The 15,162-nt window shown below is 50.7% G+C and overlaps 1 protein-coding gene across 13 annotated transcripts in view; it reads right to left on the bottom strand.

The window, feature by feature from the left end:
* The window catches only part of XG (Xg glycoprotein (Xg blood group)), a 38,200-nt gene that overhangs the window by 20,701 nt on the left and 2,337 nt on the right, over positions 1-15,162 (bottom strand). For 2 of the 13 annotated variants that reach the window (XM_082448127.1, XM_082448129.1), the window contains exons 1-4: positions 7,487-8,197; positions 3,802-3,843; positions 1,298-1,321; positions 128-190 (exon numbers count right to left, since the gene is read on the bottom strand). In XM_082448127.1, the coding sequence (XP_082304253.1) occupies positions 128-190; positions 1,298-1,321; positions 3,802-3,843; positions 7,487-8,047 (690 nt within the window). In that variant the 5' untranslated portion in view covers positions 8,048-8,197. Of the gene's footprint in view, positions 1-87; positions 191-1,297; positions 1,322-3,801; positions 3,844-6,251; positions 6,406-7,486; positions 8,222-15,162 lie in introns of those variants that run through there. The other 11 variants (XM_082448130.1, XM_082448119.1, XM_082448121.1 and 8 more) reach the window with 9 other exon arrangements.

The raw sequence follows: 15,162 nt of genomic DNA, 5'->3' as shown, positions 1-15,162 counted from the left end.
CCCCGCCCCTGTAAAAGCTAAGCTGGCTCTTACTTCAGAAGCAGCCAGATGAAAACTCGTCGTTAAAAACAAAACAAAAAGAAGCACCTTTCATCAGACTTGTTTTGAAATGAATGAACATTCTTACTTCCACTGTTGTCGGGATTTCCAGGCTGTGGCTGGTAGGGAGGCCTCGGCTTTGGGTAGATATCTGTGGGGAAGACAACAGTGCATGTTTGGAAGAGAAAAATGTCCTTCCGTCAGTAGCAGCCTACAAAATAAGAACTAGAGCTTATATTTTATTCACAGTTGCTGCTCACAGACTTACAGATCACCATCGAGCCGCTAAAAATCACTTAGCTGCTAGAAATAAAACCTCAGAACGTAGAACTTAAAGAAAAAACTGCATACACACAGTTACAAAACTGTTTAGCCTTTACATTGTACGCAAAAAAAAAAAAAACAACCCCAAAACTGTTTATTCCTTGAAGATTATTTTGTCTGACGTTGCTACATGATGCCATTTTCCCCTGGTTAGTATCTGTCTCCAAATCTTTACCCAAACATTTACTTTCACTTTGTTTAATAGCATATTAAAGTACTTTAAGCCCTGTCTTTTAACATAGTCATTAAATCATTTTACATCTACAGTAATTAACGTTACGTTATTCCTACTATTTTATTTTTTTCCTTTCTTTTCTTTTTTAAAATTTCTGGACCTCTACTTAGTTAATCAAGTTTACTTTATTCTTCATTCAGTCAAGTTTATTTTATTCTTCATTTAATCCAGCTTATTCTTCATTTTTCTCTATTTAGTTAAATCAAGTTTATTCTTCATTCAATCAACTTTATTATTCTTTTCATCAACTTTACTCTTAATTTTTTCTCTCCTGGGCTAATGTAGGAATTACACACGATCAACCTAAGTGTGTGTGTTTCTGTTGAAGTCCTTGTTTTCAGTTCATTTGGGTCTATACCCAGGAGTAGAACTGCTGCATCATAGGGAAATTCTATACGTAGCTTTCTGAGAAGCTGCCAGACTGTTTTCCACTGAGGCTGCACCATTTTCTATCCCCACCAGCAACGCACGAGGGCTCCAGTGTCTCCACACCCTCACCGACACTTGGTGTCGCCCATATTTTGATTCCAGCAGTCCTAGTAGGAATGATGTCTCACTGCGATTTTGATTTCCAGTTCCCCGAGGGCTAGGCTTTGCTTTAAACACCTGCCCCCCTTTCACACGCTCCACGTCCCTAGAAACACCTTCAGAAAGCTCGTCTCAGGGGCGCAGCCTCATTTCTGGGCAGTAGTCACTCACCTGAACTCGGCTTCTTGGTGGGCTCTGCGGACAAAGAGAGAACATACATTCAACACGCGTTGAGGATTTACGTGCAGCTCAAAGAAAGAATCGTTAACGCCCGAATAAACAATGAGAATTTCAAGGCACTAACCCAGACATGATATGAACACAAATTCCACTCTGTATTCAGGGGGGAAAAAAAAAAAAGAACAAAAGCATCCTTAAAACCCATGCCCACCAGTCTCCACGGGAGCTGTGCAGAGGTCCAGCTGGGGGAGCAAAGCTTTCCTGAGGTGGTCAGCTCAGCTCCTTAGGAAGTGAGTTTCATGCGAGCCTTGCAGGAGGTGAGGGAGCGAGATTTCGGACGCCCGCAGGATGACCGGCTGAGCAAAAAGCATCCAGGGCAGGGGCACGCAGAGCTGGTGCCACACAGACGTGCAAGGTGACTACACGCCTGCAGAGCAGAGGTAGGGCGGGTGACGGCCGATCTGGAGAGAAGCTTCCCCCGATTCCAGGAAAATGCTTCTCTCACTTTCTTGCACGTGTTTCTTCACGTGACAAAAGTTTGCGCTGTGCCTGTTGATGCCGGGGGTGTGTAAACGGGGTGGTGCACAGCTTCCCAGGTGGCTTCGGTTCCCCGAGGTCAGCACTCGTGGACGGGGCATCAGGTGCACAGTACCTGTCTGCCAGGCTCGGTGAATCTGGGGATGGAGTGTGGGGGGGCAGACAGGGGCAGCAGGAGGAGGGGGTTTGGGGAAGATGCTTGGAGGGGTGGCACCTGACGAGGGTGAGGGAGGTTGGAGCTGCCCGGGGGCACAGTGGACAGGGTCCTTCCTCTCTGCAGAAAGCCCTCTCTCACTGAGCATCGTGGGCTCAAGGTCCATCCACGTGGTAGCCTGGGTCAGAGCTTCACTCCTTTTCATGGCTGAGTCACAGCCCACTGTGTGCACGGACCCCAGGCTGTTTCTCCATCCATCCGTCCATGGACACTTGGGTGGCTTCTGCCTTTTGGCGATGATGAATTACGCCGCTATAAACACGTATGTGTCTGAGTTTCTCCTTTCAATCCTTCCCTTTCTTCCTAGGAGGGGAATTGCCAGCTCACAGGTTGATGATATTTTTTAACCGATTAAACGCCTCCGATGATTCTGCACCACATCCCTCAGCTGCATGTGCCCTACCATGGGCGTGCTCCTTCTTTATCCACCCCAGACCCTGTGCCAACCACCCAGGCTGAATCTGGGGGGATACCTCCCAATGCCCCACAGTGTGACTGCAACCATTGGCCCTCCTATAACCCTGACCTCGCAGCCCGTCCACTCTGGGAAGGACTGAGCCCTTCACCATTGCAGTCTGACGGGGGAAGCAGTGTGTCAGCCTTGACCTGCCTCATTAGGTTTGTCTGCTGCTCTGACAATAATCTCATATCCGCTCTGTCACGGTTACCACTAGCAAAAGCCTCAGTTAGTGGGGAAAATTGGGGAGGGAGCTGGTCTTGCATCATTGGTTGCCATCCTTTTTCTTTTTTTCCTCATGCATTATTTTATTCTTTCTATTTCTTACATGTCTGCAATTTTTCTGATTACAAAATAATGCATAGTAAAAATTCCAGCATATCAGAAATGTAAAGACTTAGATAATGAATATCTTTCAAAATGCCATTCTCTCGAGAAGAAATCTTGTTAAAATTTTATTATGCCTAAGGTGTATTTTCGTTTTAAAAAGCAGCTTCTTTGAGAGTACAGAAGTACTAAGTGTCGCCCCCTGGCTCATAGTCTCTAGGAAATAGTGGAGAAGAGGTGACAGGCTGCTATTGGAGGTCACTCTGTCCCCTGGTCCTCAAGCTTCTTTTTTTTTTTTTTTTTTGGTTGTCATCCTGTTTTAAGTTGAGGGGGTCTGGTGATCACGTCCCTTCTTTACTTCTCGGAAAATCCACCGTAATTGATGTGCGATGAGTGACCTGGGGTTGTCCTGATGACAGAAGAAGCTGATTTCTCTCTGAGTAGACAAGCACTCATCTTTCTTCCCACTGTGCCTGCAGGTCACACCCCTTCCTTCTTCCCCAAGCCCCCCAGGTCTGAACGCTCCTGCCACCCAGCTCGACTGTGGGCCTTAATCCAGACCTTCCTCCTGGGCCCAGGAGGTATACACTCAGCTTTCCAGCTGGCAAGAAGGTCCAGCTGACCCCAAGGGTAATGGCCACACACAGGCGGGGTGTAGGGGGGTCTTCCAAGTCGTAGATGCCCCGCGAGTAGAGGTGAACCACATTTAAGCAAAGGAAAACCCTCCAGCGTATGCGCGGACCCCAGGCTTGGGGAGCCCAGACCTACCAACACGTAAGACCGAGCCCCACAGCTAAGGCAGGACGTGAAAGTCCATCTCCCGGTGCTTATAATCTGGGGTGAAAACCAGAGCTCTCCCTGCCTGGAATTCGGAATCCCCGCCCCAGCCAACCCCGAGCCGCCACAGAGCTGCCACAGGCTGCGAAGCACAGCATCTCCTGGAGAAAGACGGGCACTTACCGGGGTCATCGAGCGCGTCGGCCAAATCAAAGTCACCTTGACCTGTGGGGAGACATAGGGCGTTAGGTCACACCGCGATGGGACCATCAGGGCCCCCTGACACCTGTCACCCCCCCACCTTGGCCCGTCTGCCCAGACATCCCCCCTGGTGCAAAGGTCAAGCCCACCACCCACCGTGAGGTCAGCAGAAGACCAAAGCCCCCCTCTCTCTCCACCTCCCCTGGGGTGTGTTTGTCAAACCAACATCTCAGCTTTCCTGGCAGGCTGTGCCCCTCACCAAAGACGCCTCCGAAGGAAGATGACGGCACCCCCGTCTTTTTTTTTTTTATTATTGAAGTATAGTTAAGCTACAATATTGTGTTAGTGTCTGCTGTACGCGAAAGTGATTCAGTTATACATATATATTTATTTTCAGATGCTTTTCCCTTATAGGTTATTACAAGATATTGAATGCAGTTCCCCATGCTGTACAGTAGGTTCTTGCTAATTATCTATTTTATATACAATAGTTGATATCTGCTAATTCCAAACTCCTAATTTATTCTCCCCCCCGCTTTCCCCTTTGGTAACCATAAGTTTGTTTGCTATGTCTGTGAGTTTACTTCTGTTGTGTAAGTAAGTTCATTTGTATTATTTTTTAGATTCCACGTATAAGTGACACCATATGGTATTTGTCTTTCTCTGTCTGACTTACTTCACTTAGTATGATCATCTCTAGATCCATCCATGTTGCTGCCAATGGCATCCCCATCTTTTTTTTTTAATTAAAAATTTTTTTTAAATTATTTTTTTGGCTGCGTTGGTCTTTGTTGCTGTGTGCGGACTTTTCTCTAGTTGCAGCGAGCGGGGGCTACTCTTTGTTGCGGTGCGTGGGCTTCTCATTGCGGTGGCTTCTCTTGTTGCGGACCACGGGCTCCAGGCACGCGGGCTTCAGTAGTTGTGGCACGTGGGCTCAGTAGTTGTGGCTCGCGGGCTCTAGAGTGCAGCCTCAGTAGTTGTGGCCCACGGGCTTAGTAGCTCCGCGGCATGTGGGATCTTCCCAGACCAGGGCTCGAACCCATGTCCCCTGCATTGGCAGGCGGATTCTTAACCACTGCACCACCAGGGAAGTCCCTGGTATCCCCATCTTAAAGAGGAGGGAGATGCTCCCAGGATCTCAGCTTCCTCGAGCAAAACACATAGACGTCTTGGAAAGGCAAAGGACCCGTGCATTCTGCAAACATTTACGAGCTGCGACTCCGATCCAGGCACACTCTTACCCAATGGGGACGGGACCTTCAATGACACTAGCCCTGCTTCCTGGTTCTTTAGGGGAGAGAGACCCTTGAATATCCCTAAAGGTGGGGACAGGGTGCAGCGGGGACAACAAGGCAGCGGGGCAATTGCACGTCTTGTGTGAGCCGACCTGGAGGCCTGCCTGGAGGAGGTGTCACGTGAGCCGTGTGGAAGATAGTGGTTTACTCACCGGGAAACACTCTGACCCCGGTTTACAGCTCAGGGGATGCCTTCGGGAAATGCGGTACGGTGGCGGCTCTGTGGCTGCAACTGTGGATATTTTCCTTTATGGCTAAAACAGAATGCATCTGGGACTGAGGCCCAGAAACACGCTGCCCTTGCCTCTCCGTGACACCCCGCAAGCGTTTCACAAACATTTCAACCCCGGCTCCCTCCCAGTGCTCAGGGGCTCAGAAATTCTGTTGACGTGCGGGTTTCAGACTTGCTAAAAATACAATGAGGAAGTCTAGGGTCTGGAGAGAAGTGGAGGCTGGATTTCAGTTTTCTTACAAGCTCAACTCGGAGAAACTTGGGTGGATAACAAATGAGTCAGGGGGACTGGCACCGACGGCTCACGGGTACGGGGTTCCTTATGGGGGTGATAAGAACATTCTGGCATTCGATGGTGGTGACGGTTGCACAACATTGTGAACGTGCTAAACAGAAACGTCTGCACTGTTCACTTTCAGAGGGTTCACAGGGTGAGTCTTATGCATGTGAATTTTATCTCAAAAAAAACCAAACATTTTTAACGAGCTGAGGGCTCCTTTCCTGCCAGTTTAAGGGCTTCTTCCCACACACAGCCCACCCATCCCCTTCGCCGCCTCTAAAACTACAGAAGCCCGATCAGAAAACCTCTGAGCTCCTGACCAATTTGTATCTCATCTTTGGCTGATAAAAAAGAGCTTTTTAAAAGAGCTTTGTTGAGACAGAATCCATAGATTATACAATTCGCCCGTTTAGAGCACGCAATCCAGTGGCATTTAGTATGTTTATAATGAAGGCTGTGCAACCACCACTTCTATCTGGTTCCAGAACATGCTTATCCCCCAGAAGGGAGCCCGTCTGCATTAAGACTCACTCCCTATGCCCCCTGCCCAGCCCCTGACACCACAGACCCACCCTCTGCCTCTGTGGACTGGCCTGTTCTGGACGCTTCCTATCAACGGACTCACACACCGTGTGTCCTTCTGTGTCTGGCTTCTCTCACTGAGCATCCTGTGTTCAAGGTCCATCCACATGCTCAGGCGTCTCAGTGTGAAATCCTAAATCCGCCCGGGGCAGGGTTTCCTCAGGCAAAGACACTGCTTTCAGGCCCCCGTGACCTGCTCCCCGCTTTGTCGCTCTGGCCGATAGGCTCTCGGACGGCTCACCGCCCGTCGCTTTGCTCTCCAGGACCACTGACGGCTGCGACGTGCAGACAGGCCTGCAGGTGGGGACCTGGAGGCACCAGCCTGTGCCCCCTGCTGCCCCGCACCAGCCCTGCCTCGAACGCGTCGCTGGGGACCTATTAGGATGCGCAGCGGTCTATGAGCACCTACTGTGCACCAAGTCCCACTGCAAGCATCTGCAGGTCACCCGAGCCTCCCTCTTTCCGCCCACGAGGGGACATTAGTGTTACGACTATGCACTTGTCCCAGCCGAGGGGCCTGAGTTTCCAGGAGCTTAAGGGCAACGTCAGGTTTTGCACCCAGACCCTCCAGGAGCCCCAGTCGCAGCCCCTGTGCCTGGAAGGGGGCTGGCGGGAAGCGGGGGGGACACCGTTTTCCTAGACCCTGGGCGTCCTAGACTCCCCGAGTCTGCCTGGAGGTCGTTTTGACCCGTCCAGCCTGGGGTCAGGGAAGCCCTTGGCCTGGCCCGGCTGGGATGCCGTGGGGGCAGCTTCTGGGGCTGCTTGTCAAGGGAACTGGGACCCCGGTGCGTGGACAACCCCAGGCAGGGGTCTCCTGAGCTGGGACCGGCCCAGGCACTGGCTGAGGGCAGAGGAGCTGAGGGCAGAGGGCACCCACCGGCAGCCCCGCGGTCCGGACTGGAGGCCGGGGGTCAGCGCGTTTAGAGGCCGAACCCCGGAGAGCCGTCTCTGACACAGGGAGGTCCCGCATCTGTGCCCATCGCCCCTCTCTTCGGCCAGGCTCTGCGTCCCTCCAGCTTCTGCCAGGCCCTCTTTTGGGGAACAGGCCGGCCACTCTCTGCTCTGGGTCACTGTCTGGGGGCTGGGGGACAGGACTTGGCACCGGCCTTGGGGACGCTGAAGACACGTTCCTGCCAGGGCTGCCGTGGGGCTGTGGCGGACCCCCCTCCAGCGTGAAAGGACAGATACCCGTGCGGGGCCCCCGGTGCCCTCAGCTACGAGGGCAGCTCCGGAACTTGCATTCTAGTCGCCCGTTGACAGTTTACAAACAACTCTCACCAGGCTCTTGGCAGGAGCTCCAGGCATCCTGTAAACAGGCACCGGAAGGGTGTCCTCCAACCTGAGCGTCTGGCCACTCCCTGTTCTGAGCTGATCGAAGCCCCTGTTATCTGTCTCCCCCCGGCCTCTCCCGAATCCATTCCACAGCTGGGCGGGAGCCGGCTGTTTTCCAAAAGGGCCTCGGGTCGCCTCTGGGGCGGCGGTAGCCCTGCCAGCCGGCCTGCTGGCAGCCGGAAGCCAGGGAGTGCCCTCTGGGGCTCTGAGAGCAGCAAGTCCCTGCACGCCGCCCCAACCCCATCCTGTGTCCCCTTCTCTTTCCAGCAGCTTCCTTCCGTTTGGAGACGCTTCTGACGAGGAGGAGAGGTCGTGGAGGAAGCTGTCCCCAGTTGTGGCGCTGCTGGGAGGCCCGTGAACATGACCGACGCGCAGAGCCGGCGGACCGCAGCCAGTACGAGGGCTCCCGTACCCTCGGCTGGGCGACGGTCCAGCCCCGCAGGCCGGGCTGCCGTTCAGCCGACGGCCTCTGCTCTCCGGAGGGGCTGCAGCCGAGACCCTGCCCATGTGCTTCAGATCGCAGCCCCACCGGGTGCCGCCCTGCCGGGCACATCACTCAGGTGGAAGAGGCTGATTCAGAGGCTCAGTCTCGGTGGAGCTGGGGGGCAGGGGGGGTGCAGCTCCCCAGGGCAATTACTTCCACTAGCTTTTTTTTTTTTTTTTCCACTCAGAGCCTAAGACATGTTTCTGATCTGCTTGGTTTAGCTGGCTCGGCAGTTTCTAATCAATCCCACATGTTCTGGGATCTGTAAACACCGAGGGGAAAGCAGCCGCGGGGGTTCTGGGATCATAATGCCGGTCGCCCAGTGCTGACATCCTGGAGACGGGGGTTTAAAATGACTCACGCTGCTGGGCGGGAGGTCTTAGCGTCATACCCAAGACCCCCTACCCTCCAAAAAAAAAAAGCTGTTTAGGAGGGATTTTGAGACGAAACTACCTGAACGGCCCTTGGAGGAATTCTTTCGTTATCTCTAGTAACCAGTCCCCTCCCTCCCCAGTCAAATTCTACCCCAACAAGATTCTAAGATGCTTTGTATCAGAGTTTGCTTCCCTGAACTTCTCAGACCCACAAGCCTACAGGACAAAGGGCATTTTTGCAAAGGGCAGAGCTGTTGCAATAATCATGACACGGTGCCAAGGATGACGCCTTGCACCAGAAAAAACCCACCACGCCTCCACGGACACCACGACGGAGGCGCACGTCCAAGTTCCCGCTAACTAACCCCTGAATTGTTCCCTCTGAAGGAGAAAACCAGCCCCAGGCTAGCTCTGAGAAGAGGGGGGGAAACTGATTACTATCTAAAGCCCTGGCACCAATTACAGCCGTTACCAGCAGAATTTATAGGTGCCGAATTTAATTACCTTTGCGTGGGTCCATCAGGGGATAAAAATCCCACCCCTCACAGGCAGGCAGGATCTTAGATTTTGTTATTCCGGCCAGTGGCTGCCCTTCAAGACAATTGCTTTCCATTTCTTCACATAGGATTTTACAGGCTTCCTCTGAAGCGTGGGTTAATTTAAGCCAGTCCTTCCAGGGATCAACGGTCACAGATTAAGCCACTTTGCAAGCCATAAATCGGTAGGACTTTCTTGTCCTTGAGGGATTTCACCCAGCTGGAGCAGGGACTCCCAGGGAACACATCCCGACTTCCTTCAGGCAAATTTAAGGTGCCCCTTTTGACACTGGCTCAATTGTCTTTAAAAACACTATACTTCAGGGCACTTCCCTGGTGGTCCAGTGGTAAAGAACCCGCCTTCCAATGCAGGGGACGCGGGTTCGATCCCTGGTCTGGGAACTAAGATCCCGATGCCGCGAGGCAGCTAAGCCCGCGCGAGCCCGCGCGCCTCAACTAGAGCCTGCGTGCCGCAAACTACGGAGCCCACGCGCTCTGGAACCTGCGGGCCACAACTAGAGACAAGCCCGCGAACTAGAGAGAAGCGCGGGCGCCGCCGCAAAGATCCCGCGTGCCGCATCTAAGACCCAATGCAGCCAAAAATAAATAAATATACATAAATAAAAAAATAAAAAAAAAAATACAAGTACTATACTTCAATTAAAAAAAAATATGTACAGAAAGCATATTACAGTGACTCTTTCCCAGGACGCTGAGATTCACGGAGTAGAGAAAAGAAAGCATCTGCCTAGGTTAGCAGTTCAGATTCACAAGGGAGAAAAGGAAGGGAAGGCCCTCGGCAGTGAGAGAGTGGAGTCCTAACCACTGGACTGCCTGGAAATTCCTTGGAACTTATTTTGTACGTAATAGTTTGTAACTCTTGAGCCCCTCCCCCATCTTGCCCCTCCCCCTCCCCTCATTTTCCCTTCATCACCTTTTTAAAGACCCCCATCTCCAAGCACAGTCCCATTCGGAGGTCCTGGGGGATCGGACTTGAACATATGAATTTGCGGGGGACACAGGACATCCTGTAACAGACTCAAAGCCACAGGAGAGTCTCAACCACCGTGCGGGCACCATCCGGCAGCCTGGTGGCGTGGCATGGGGCAGACGCAGTCACCGGGGGGCGAAAAGGAGAGGGTCTTCAGCGCAGCCGTTTGAAGACAGGCCACTCACGGCGCGCTGGTCCACGCCACAGCTGCCCCATCAGCCGCAGGGCTTCTGTCTCAGCACCTCTCAGACCCTCAAGGGCATTCAAACCAGCCCGGAACCTGGCTCCAGGCAGAGTCTAGGTCAGCAGGTCTGGGTGACACTAAAACTGCATATCTCACTAGCTCCCAGGGGATGTCGCTGCCACCGGTCTGGGGACCCCACTTTAGAAGTTCATGATGCAAACAGGACTCATCCTTAGTGTCAGGGGATGGTGATCATTTTTTGCACCCTCCAGCTGACTGAACCCCCAAACTCCAGGAGGTCCTCACCCTCCAGGGGTATCACAGCCTCAGTTACGGGGGTAGTCATAGAAGAACCCCTGTCTGCTTCTTCCCACAGGCAGGAGAGAAGGCAGCCTTGAACCTTGACCCCCATGGGTGAAGCCCCAAAACATTCCAAGGGGATGCCAGTTGGACCAACTTCAGATCCACCCTGCAGGTAACCCCAAGAAACAGCAAGAGAAGAAAATTCCACTCTTTCCTTGAAATATCCCAGCTCCATCACTTTCCTCAACACCCCTTGTGCATTGGTCTTCAGCTGGCGACAGCTCTGCTGTCTTTTGAAAGGAAACGGCAGTTGGACGGATATGGGAAGTGGCCGCTTCCCAAGAGACCCCTGAAGATGGTGAGTTTGGTCTCATCTTCACCCGGAGCCTGAAAAACTGGCAAAGTTGCTTCAAGCATCGGTGTTCATCCTCAGGGGGACGGGGGCGCTGAGATGTTCCCCATCTGATTCTGAAGGGCAGTGGATGACCGGTTGGGGCCCCCCAATTTGCTGACACTCAGGACAACCAGCTAGAAGACTCACGAAGCACCCCAAGGGGGTCCTGGAGGAAGGGGGGTCAGGCGTGGGGATTCTGCATTTTTACCCTCTCCCCCAGCAATACTCACACCCACCAGACTTTCCCACCTACCTCCCTGGAGTATCCGAATTTTGTGTAGACCATGTGTTATCACCATCACAAGGATAACGAATAAAAAATAATTGGAGGAAAATACTCACAAGGCATTCATCTAATTCTAAGAGCATGCTTTTTGGGTGAAATGGACTCTTTTGCTTTTTTTTTTCTTCTTTTTGGTTGCGTTGGGTCTTCGTTGCTGCGCGCGGGCTTTCTCTAGTTGGCGGCGAGTGGGGGCTACTCTTTGTTGCGGTGAGCAGGCTTCTCATTGCAGTGGCTTCTCTTGTTGCGGAGCTTCAGTAGTTGTGTCACGTGGGTGCAGTAGCTGTGGCGCACGGGCTTAGTTGCTCCACAGCATGTGGGATCTTCCCGGACCAGGGCTCGAACCCTTGTCCCCTGCATTGGCAGGTGGATTCTTAACCACTGCGCCACCAGGGAAGTCCCTGAGTTTTTTTTTTTTGTTTTTTTTTTTTTTTTAAATCTTGAGAACGATTTACTCCAAGGAAGAGCATAGTGCTTTGCACCCATCAACTCTTGGGGCTCAAGCGTTTGTCAGTTTCTACAGGAGCTGTTTTCACCGCAAAGGCAACCCCCTTCAAGGGGGCCATTCGTGGTAATAGGGAAATTGGGGCAGCAAAAAGATTTAATAGTGCTGGCTCCACCCCACGTCCCGCAATAGCCACAAACACGGAAATATTTCTTAAGACGCAGACGTGTGGGCCTGATTATGCTATAAGGCAAGAGGACCTCAGAGCCCTCCATACAATTGTCTACAGAATCAGCCTCTCGGCCACTTGAAGTGGAAAAATGAAATCACACTGAACGGTGAATTTTATGTGTCCACTCAGCCAGGCTATGGGGTCCAGTTCACTCAAACACTAATCTAGACGTCACCATGATGGTATTTTGTTGATGGGATTAATGTCTACAAGCAATTGACTGTAAATAAAGAGGATTATCCTTGATAATGTGGGTGGGCCTCCCCTGATCTGTTGAAGGCTTTTAAAGCAAAGACGGAGGTTTCCCGGAGAAGAAGGGATTCTGAGTCAAGGGTGCCGGTTAAATCCTGCCTGAGCTTACAGCCTATGGGCCTGCCCTACAAATTTCAGCCCTACAATCTTGTGAGACAATAGATGATAGATAGATAGATATGTGATTGCTAATAGTTAGATAGATAGTAGATAGATAGATAGATGATAGATAGATAGATAGATAGATAGATACACTGATAGATAGATACATAGGTAGATAGAGTCTCTCATGCTAGGGCAGGATTTCTCAACCTCGGCAGTCCTGACGTTGGAAGCTGGAGGACTCCCTGCTCCGTGGGATGTCCTGTGCACTACAGAACACTGAGATCAGCCCTGGCCTCCACCCATCTGATGACAGCAGCCCCCTCCCACCTGTGACAACCAAAAATGACTCCAGACGTTGCCAAGTGTCCCCTGGGGGCAAAGGCACCCCTGTTTGAGCATGGCTGGCTGCAGCATCTCTACCCCGGGGGCGTCACCATGCACCTGTTGGGTGAGGGATGCATGACGGAGTCAGGAACCATGGAGCCAAGAGGCTCAGCCCCAGGTTTAAACCAGATGGCCACATGCTCAGATATCACCTCTCAAGGGAGCCCTCACTCCAGCATGGGCGTCACCAGGGTGCTTCCCGAAATGCAGGTACCCTGGCTCCCCAGCACCATACCCACCTACCTAATTAAGATCTCGAGGGGCTGGGATTCGGGTGGTGCCTTTAAACCTGCTCCCTCCCAGGTAATTCGTCTGCGCATCAAGGGCTGAGAATCACTGCCCTAAAGAGGGGGGCAGGTTCAGTGCCACAGATGGGAATGGGACAAGGGCAGTTTTAATGACCAGCTTGTGGGGTGACTTGCACACCCCGAGATTGGTTAGATCAAAGGGAGGTTGGGGGCCATGAGGAAGGAGGCAGAATCCAGAAAGATTCAACTCAGGGCTGTGGGGTGAGGCCAACGAGGGCTGGAGTCTGGTAGCATCACGTGGGCTGGCTTAATGCCTTGGGCAAGTATCACAACTTCTCCAAATCACCATTCTCAGAAGGAAAGCCCAAACATCCTGCCACATCTGAAGGCAGCAACCAACCTAAAATACCTCGCTCAGCACCTGACTTACCTTTATTCAATGGCAAGTACTCAGAACCGTGATGGGCTGCTGTTAAAAAACTATAAAGAATATCACTATCAGTTTTTATTGCAGTCAAAGCTCCGTATCTGTGGATTCCACATCTGCAGATTCAACCAACCACGGACCAAAAATATTAAATTTAGGGGGAAGGGTAAGCTGGGACAAAGTGAGAGAGTGGCATGGACATATATACACTATCAAATGTACAATAGATAGCTAGTGGGAAGCAGCTGCATAGCACAGGGAGATCAGCTCGGTGCTTTGTGTCCACCAAGAGGGGTGGGGTAGGGAGGGTGGGAGGCAGACGCAAGAGGGAGGAGATATGGGGGTAAATGTATATGTACAGCTGATTCACTTTGTTATACAGCAGAAACTAACACACCATTGTAAAGCAATTATACTCCAGTAAAGATGTTAAAAAAATAAAAATAAATAAAATAAAATAAAATAAAAATATTAAATTTTTCTGGGACTTCCCTGGCAGTCCAGTGGTTAAGACTCTGCACTTCCACTGCAGGGGGAACGGATTTGATCCCTGATTGGGGAACTAAGATCCCACATGCCTCAAGGCCAAAAAAAAAAATGAAATTTAAAAAAATTCCAGAAAGTTCCAAAAAGCAAAACTAGCATTTGCCATGTGACAACAACTATTTACATAGCATTTACATGGCGTTAGGTATGATAAGTCACCTGGAGATGATTTCAAGTCTACAGGAAGGGGACTTCCCTGGTGGCGCAGTGGTTAAGAATCCGCCTGCCAATGCAGGGGACATGGGTTCGAGCCCTTGTCCGGAATGTCATGGAGCAACTAAGCCCATGCGCCACAGCTACCGAGCCTGTGCTCTAGAGCCTGCGTGCCACAACTACTGAAGCCCGCGCGCCTAGAGCCCGTGCTCTGCAGCAAGAGAAGCCGCTTACCGCAATGAGAAGCCCCTGCACCACAATGAAGAGTAGCCCCCACTCGCCACAACTAGAGAAAGCCCGCGCGCAGCAACAAAGACCCAATGCAGCCAAAAGTAAATAAATAAATTTATAAAAAATAAAAATAATAATAAAAAAATAAAGTCTACGGGAGGAGGTGCGTGGGTTATATGCAAATACGACATCATTTTATATAAGGGACTTTGAGCATCCATGGATTTTCGTGTCCCAGGGGGTCCTGGAACTAATCCCCCTCAAATACCAAGGAATGCCTGTACTTTTTTAGTCTGTAGGTAGAAAAGGAGCTCTATTTAAACGCACACAGATGTTTAGTCTTGTCTGATAAGAGGAGAAGATACAATACATGTAGAAGGGAATTTCAGAGCCATTGTATAATATAGACACAGGAAAATGGTAATGTATACCCAGGATACAATAGATATACAGGAAAAAAGGGAATATAAGGAAATATATATATATATACAAAATCTAGAGTTATATCTGTATTATAGCTAGCTAGATAGATGATAGATAGATAGCTGATAGATGTTAGATAGTTAGTTGATAGATAGATGATAGGTAGGTAGATAGATAGTTGATAGATGTTAGATAGTTGATAGATGATAGATAGGTAGGTAGGTAGGTAGATAGATAGATAGATTTTTTTCTCAACAAACCAAACACGACAAGCAGCCCCTGGAGTTTCCATTTCTGTTTCTATCAGCTTTTAGAAGACTTGACTTGGTCTCATGGTCCTTCAAGAGCCTCCAGGTTTGATAGTGAAAGGTAATTAAATACACTGGAAATCTGAAACCGCCAAATTGTAAACCCCTATGCCTCAGGACTATATCCATATTCTTATTTTATTTTATACACACAGTTTAGTCATTATAAGAATGGTTAAGTGATGTTCACCATGATGATAGTCTGCTTTTCCGGAGCCTTTGTAACAAGCATCTTGACAGCCTTGCAGGAAGTGTTTGGGGACCTCGTGAACTCCCTCACGCCAAGAGCTGCTGGTGGTTTGGGGTGTGAAGGGGCAGTCCA

The sequence above is a fragment of the Balaenoptera physalus genome (assembly GCF_965194825.1).
Source record: "Balaenoptera physalus genome assembly, chromosome: Y".
In the NCBI taxonomy this organism is placed as follows: domain Eukaryota; kingdom Metazoa; phylum Chordata; class Mammalia; order Artiodactyla; family Balaenopteridae; genus Balaenoptera; species Balaenoptera physalus.
Note: the sequence above shows the minus strand (reverse complement) of the source record. Positions and strands in the feature narration are given on the sequence as shown.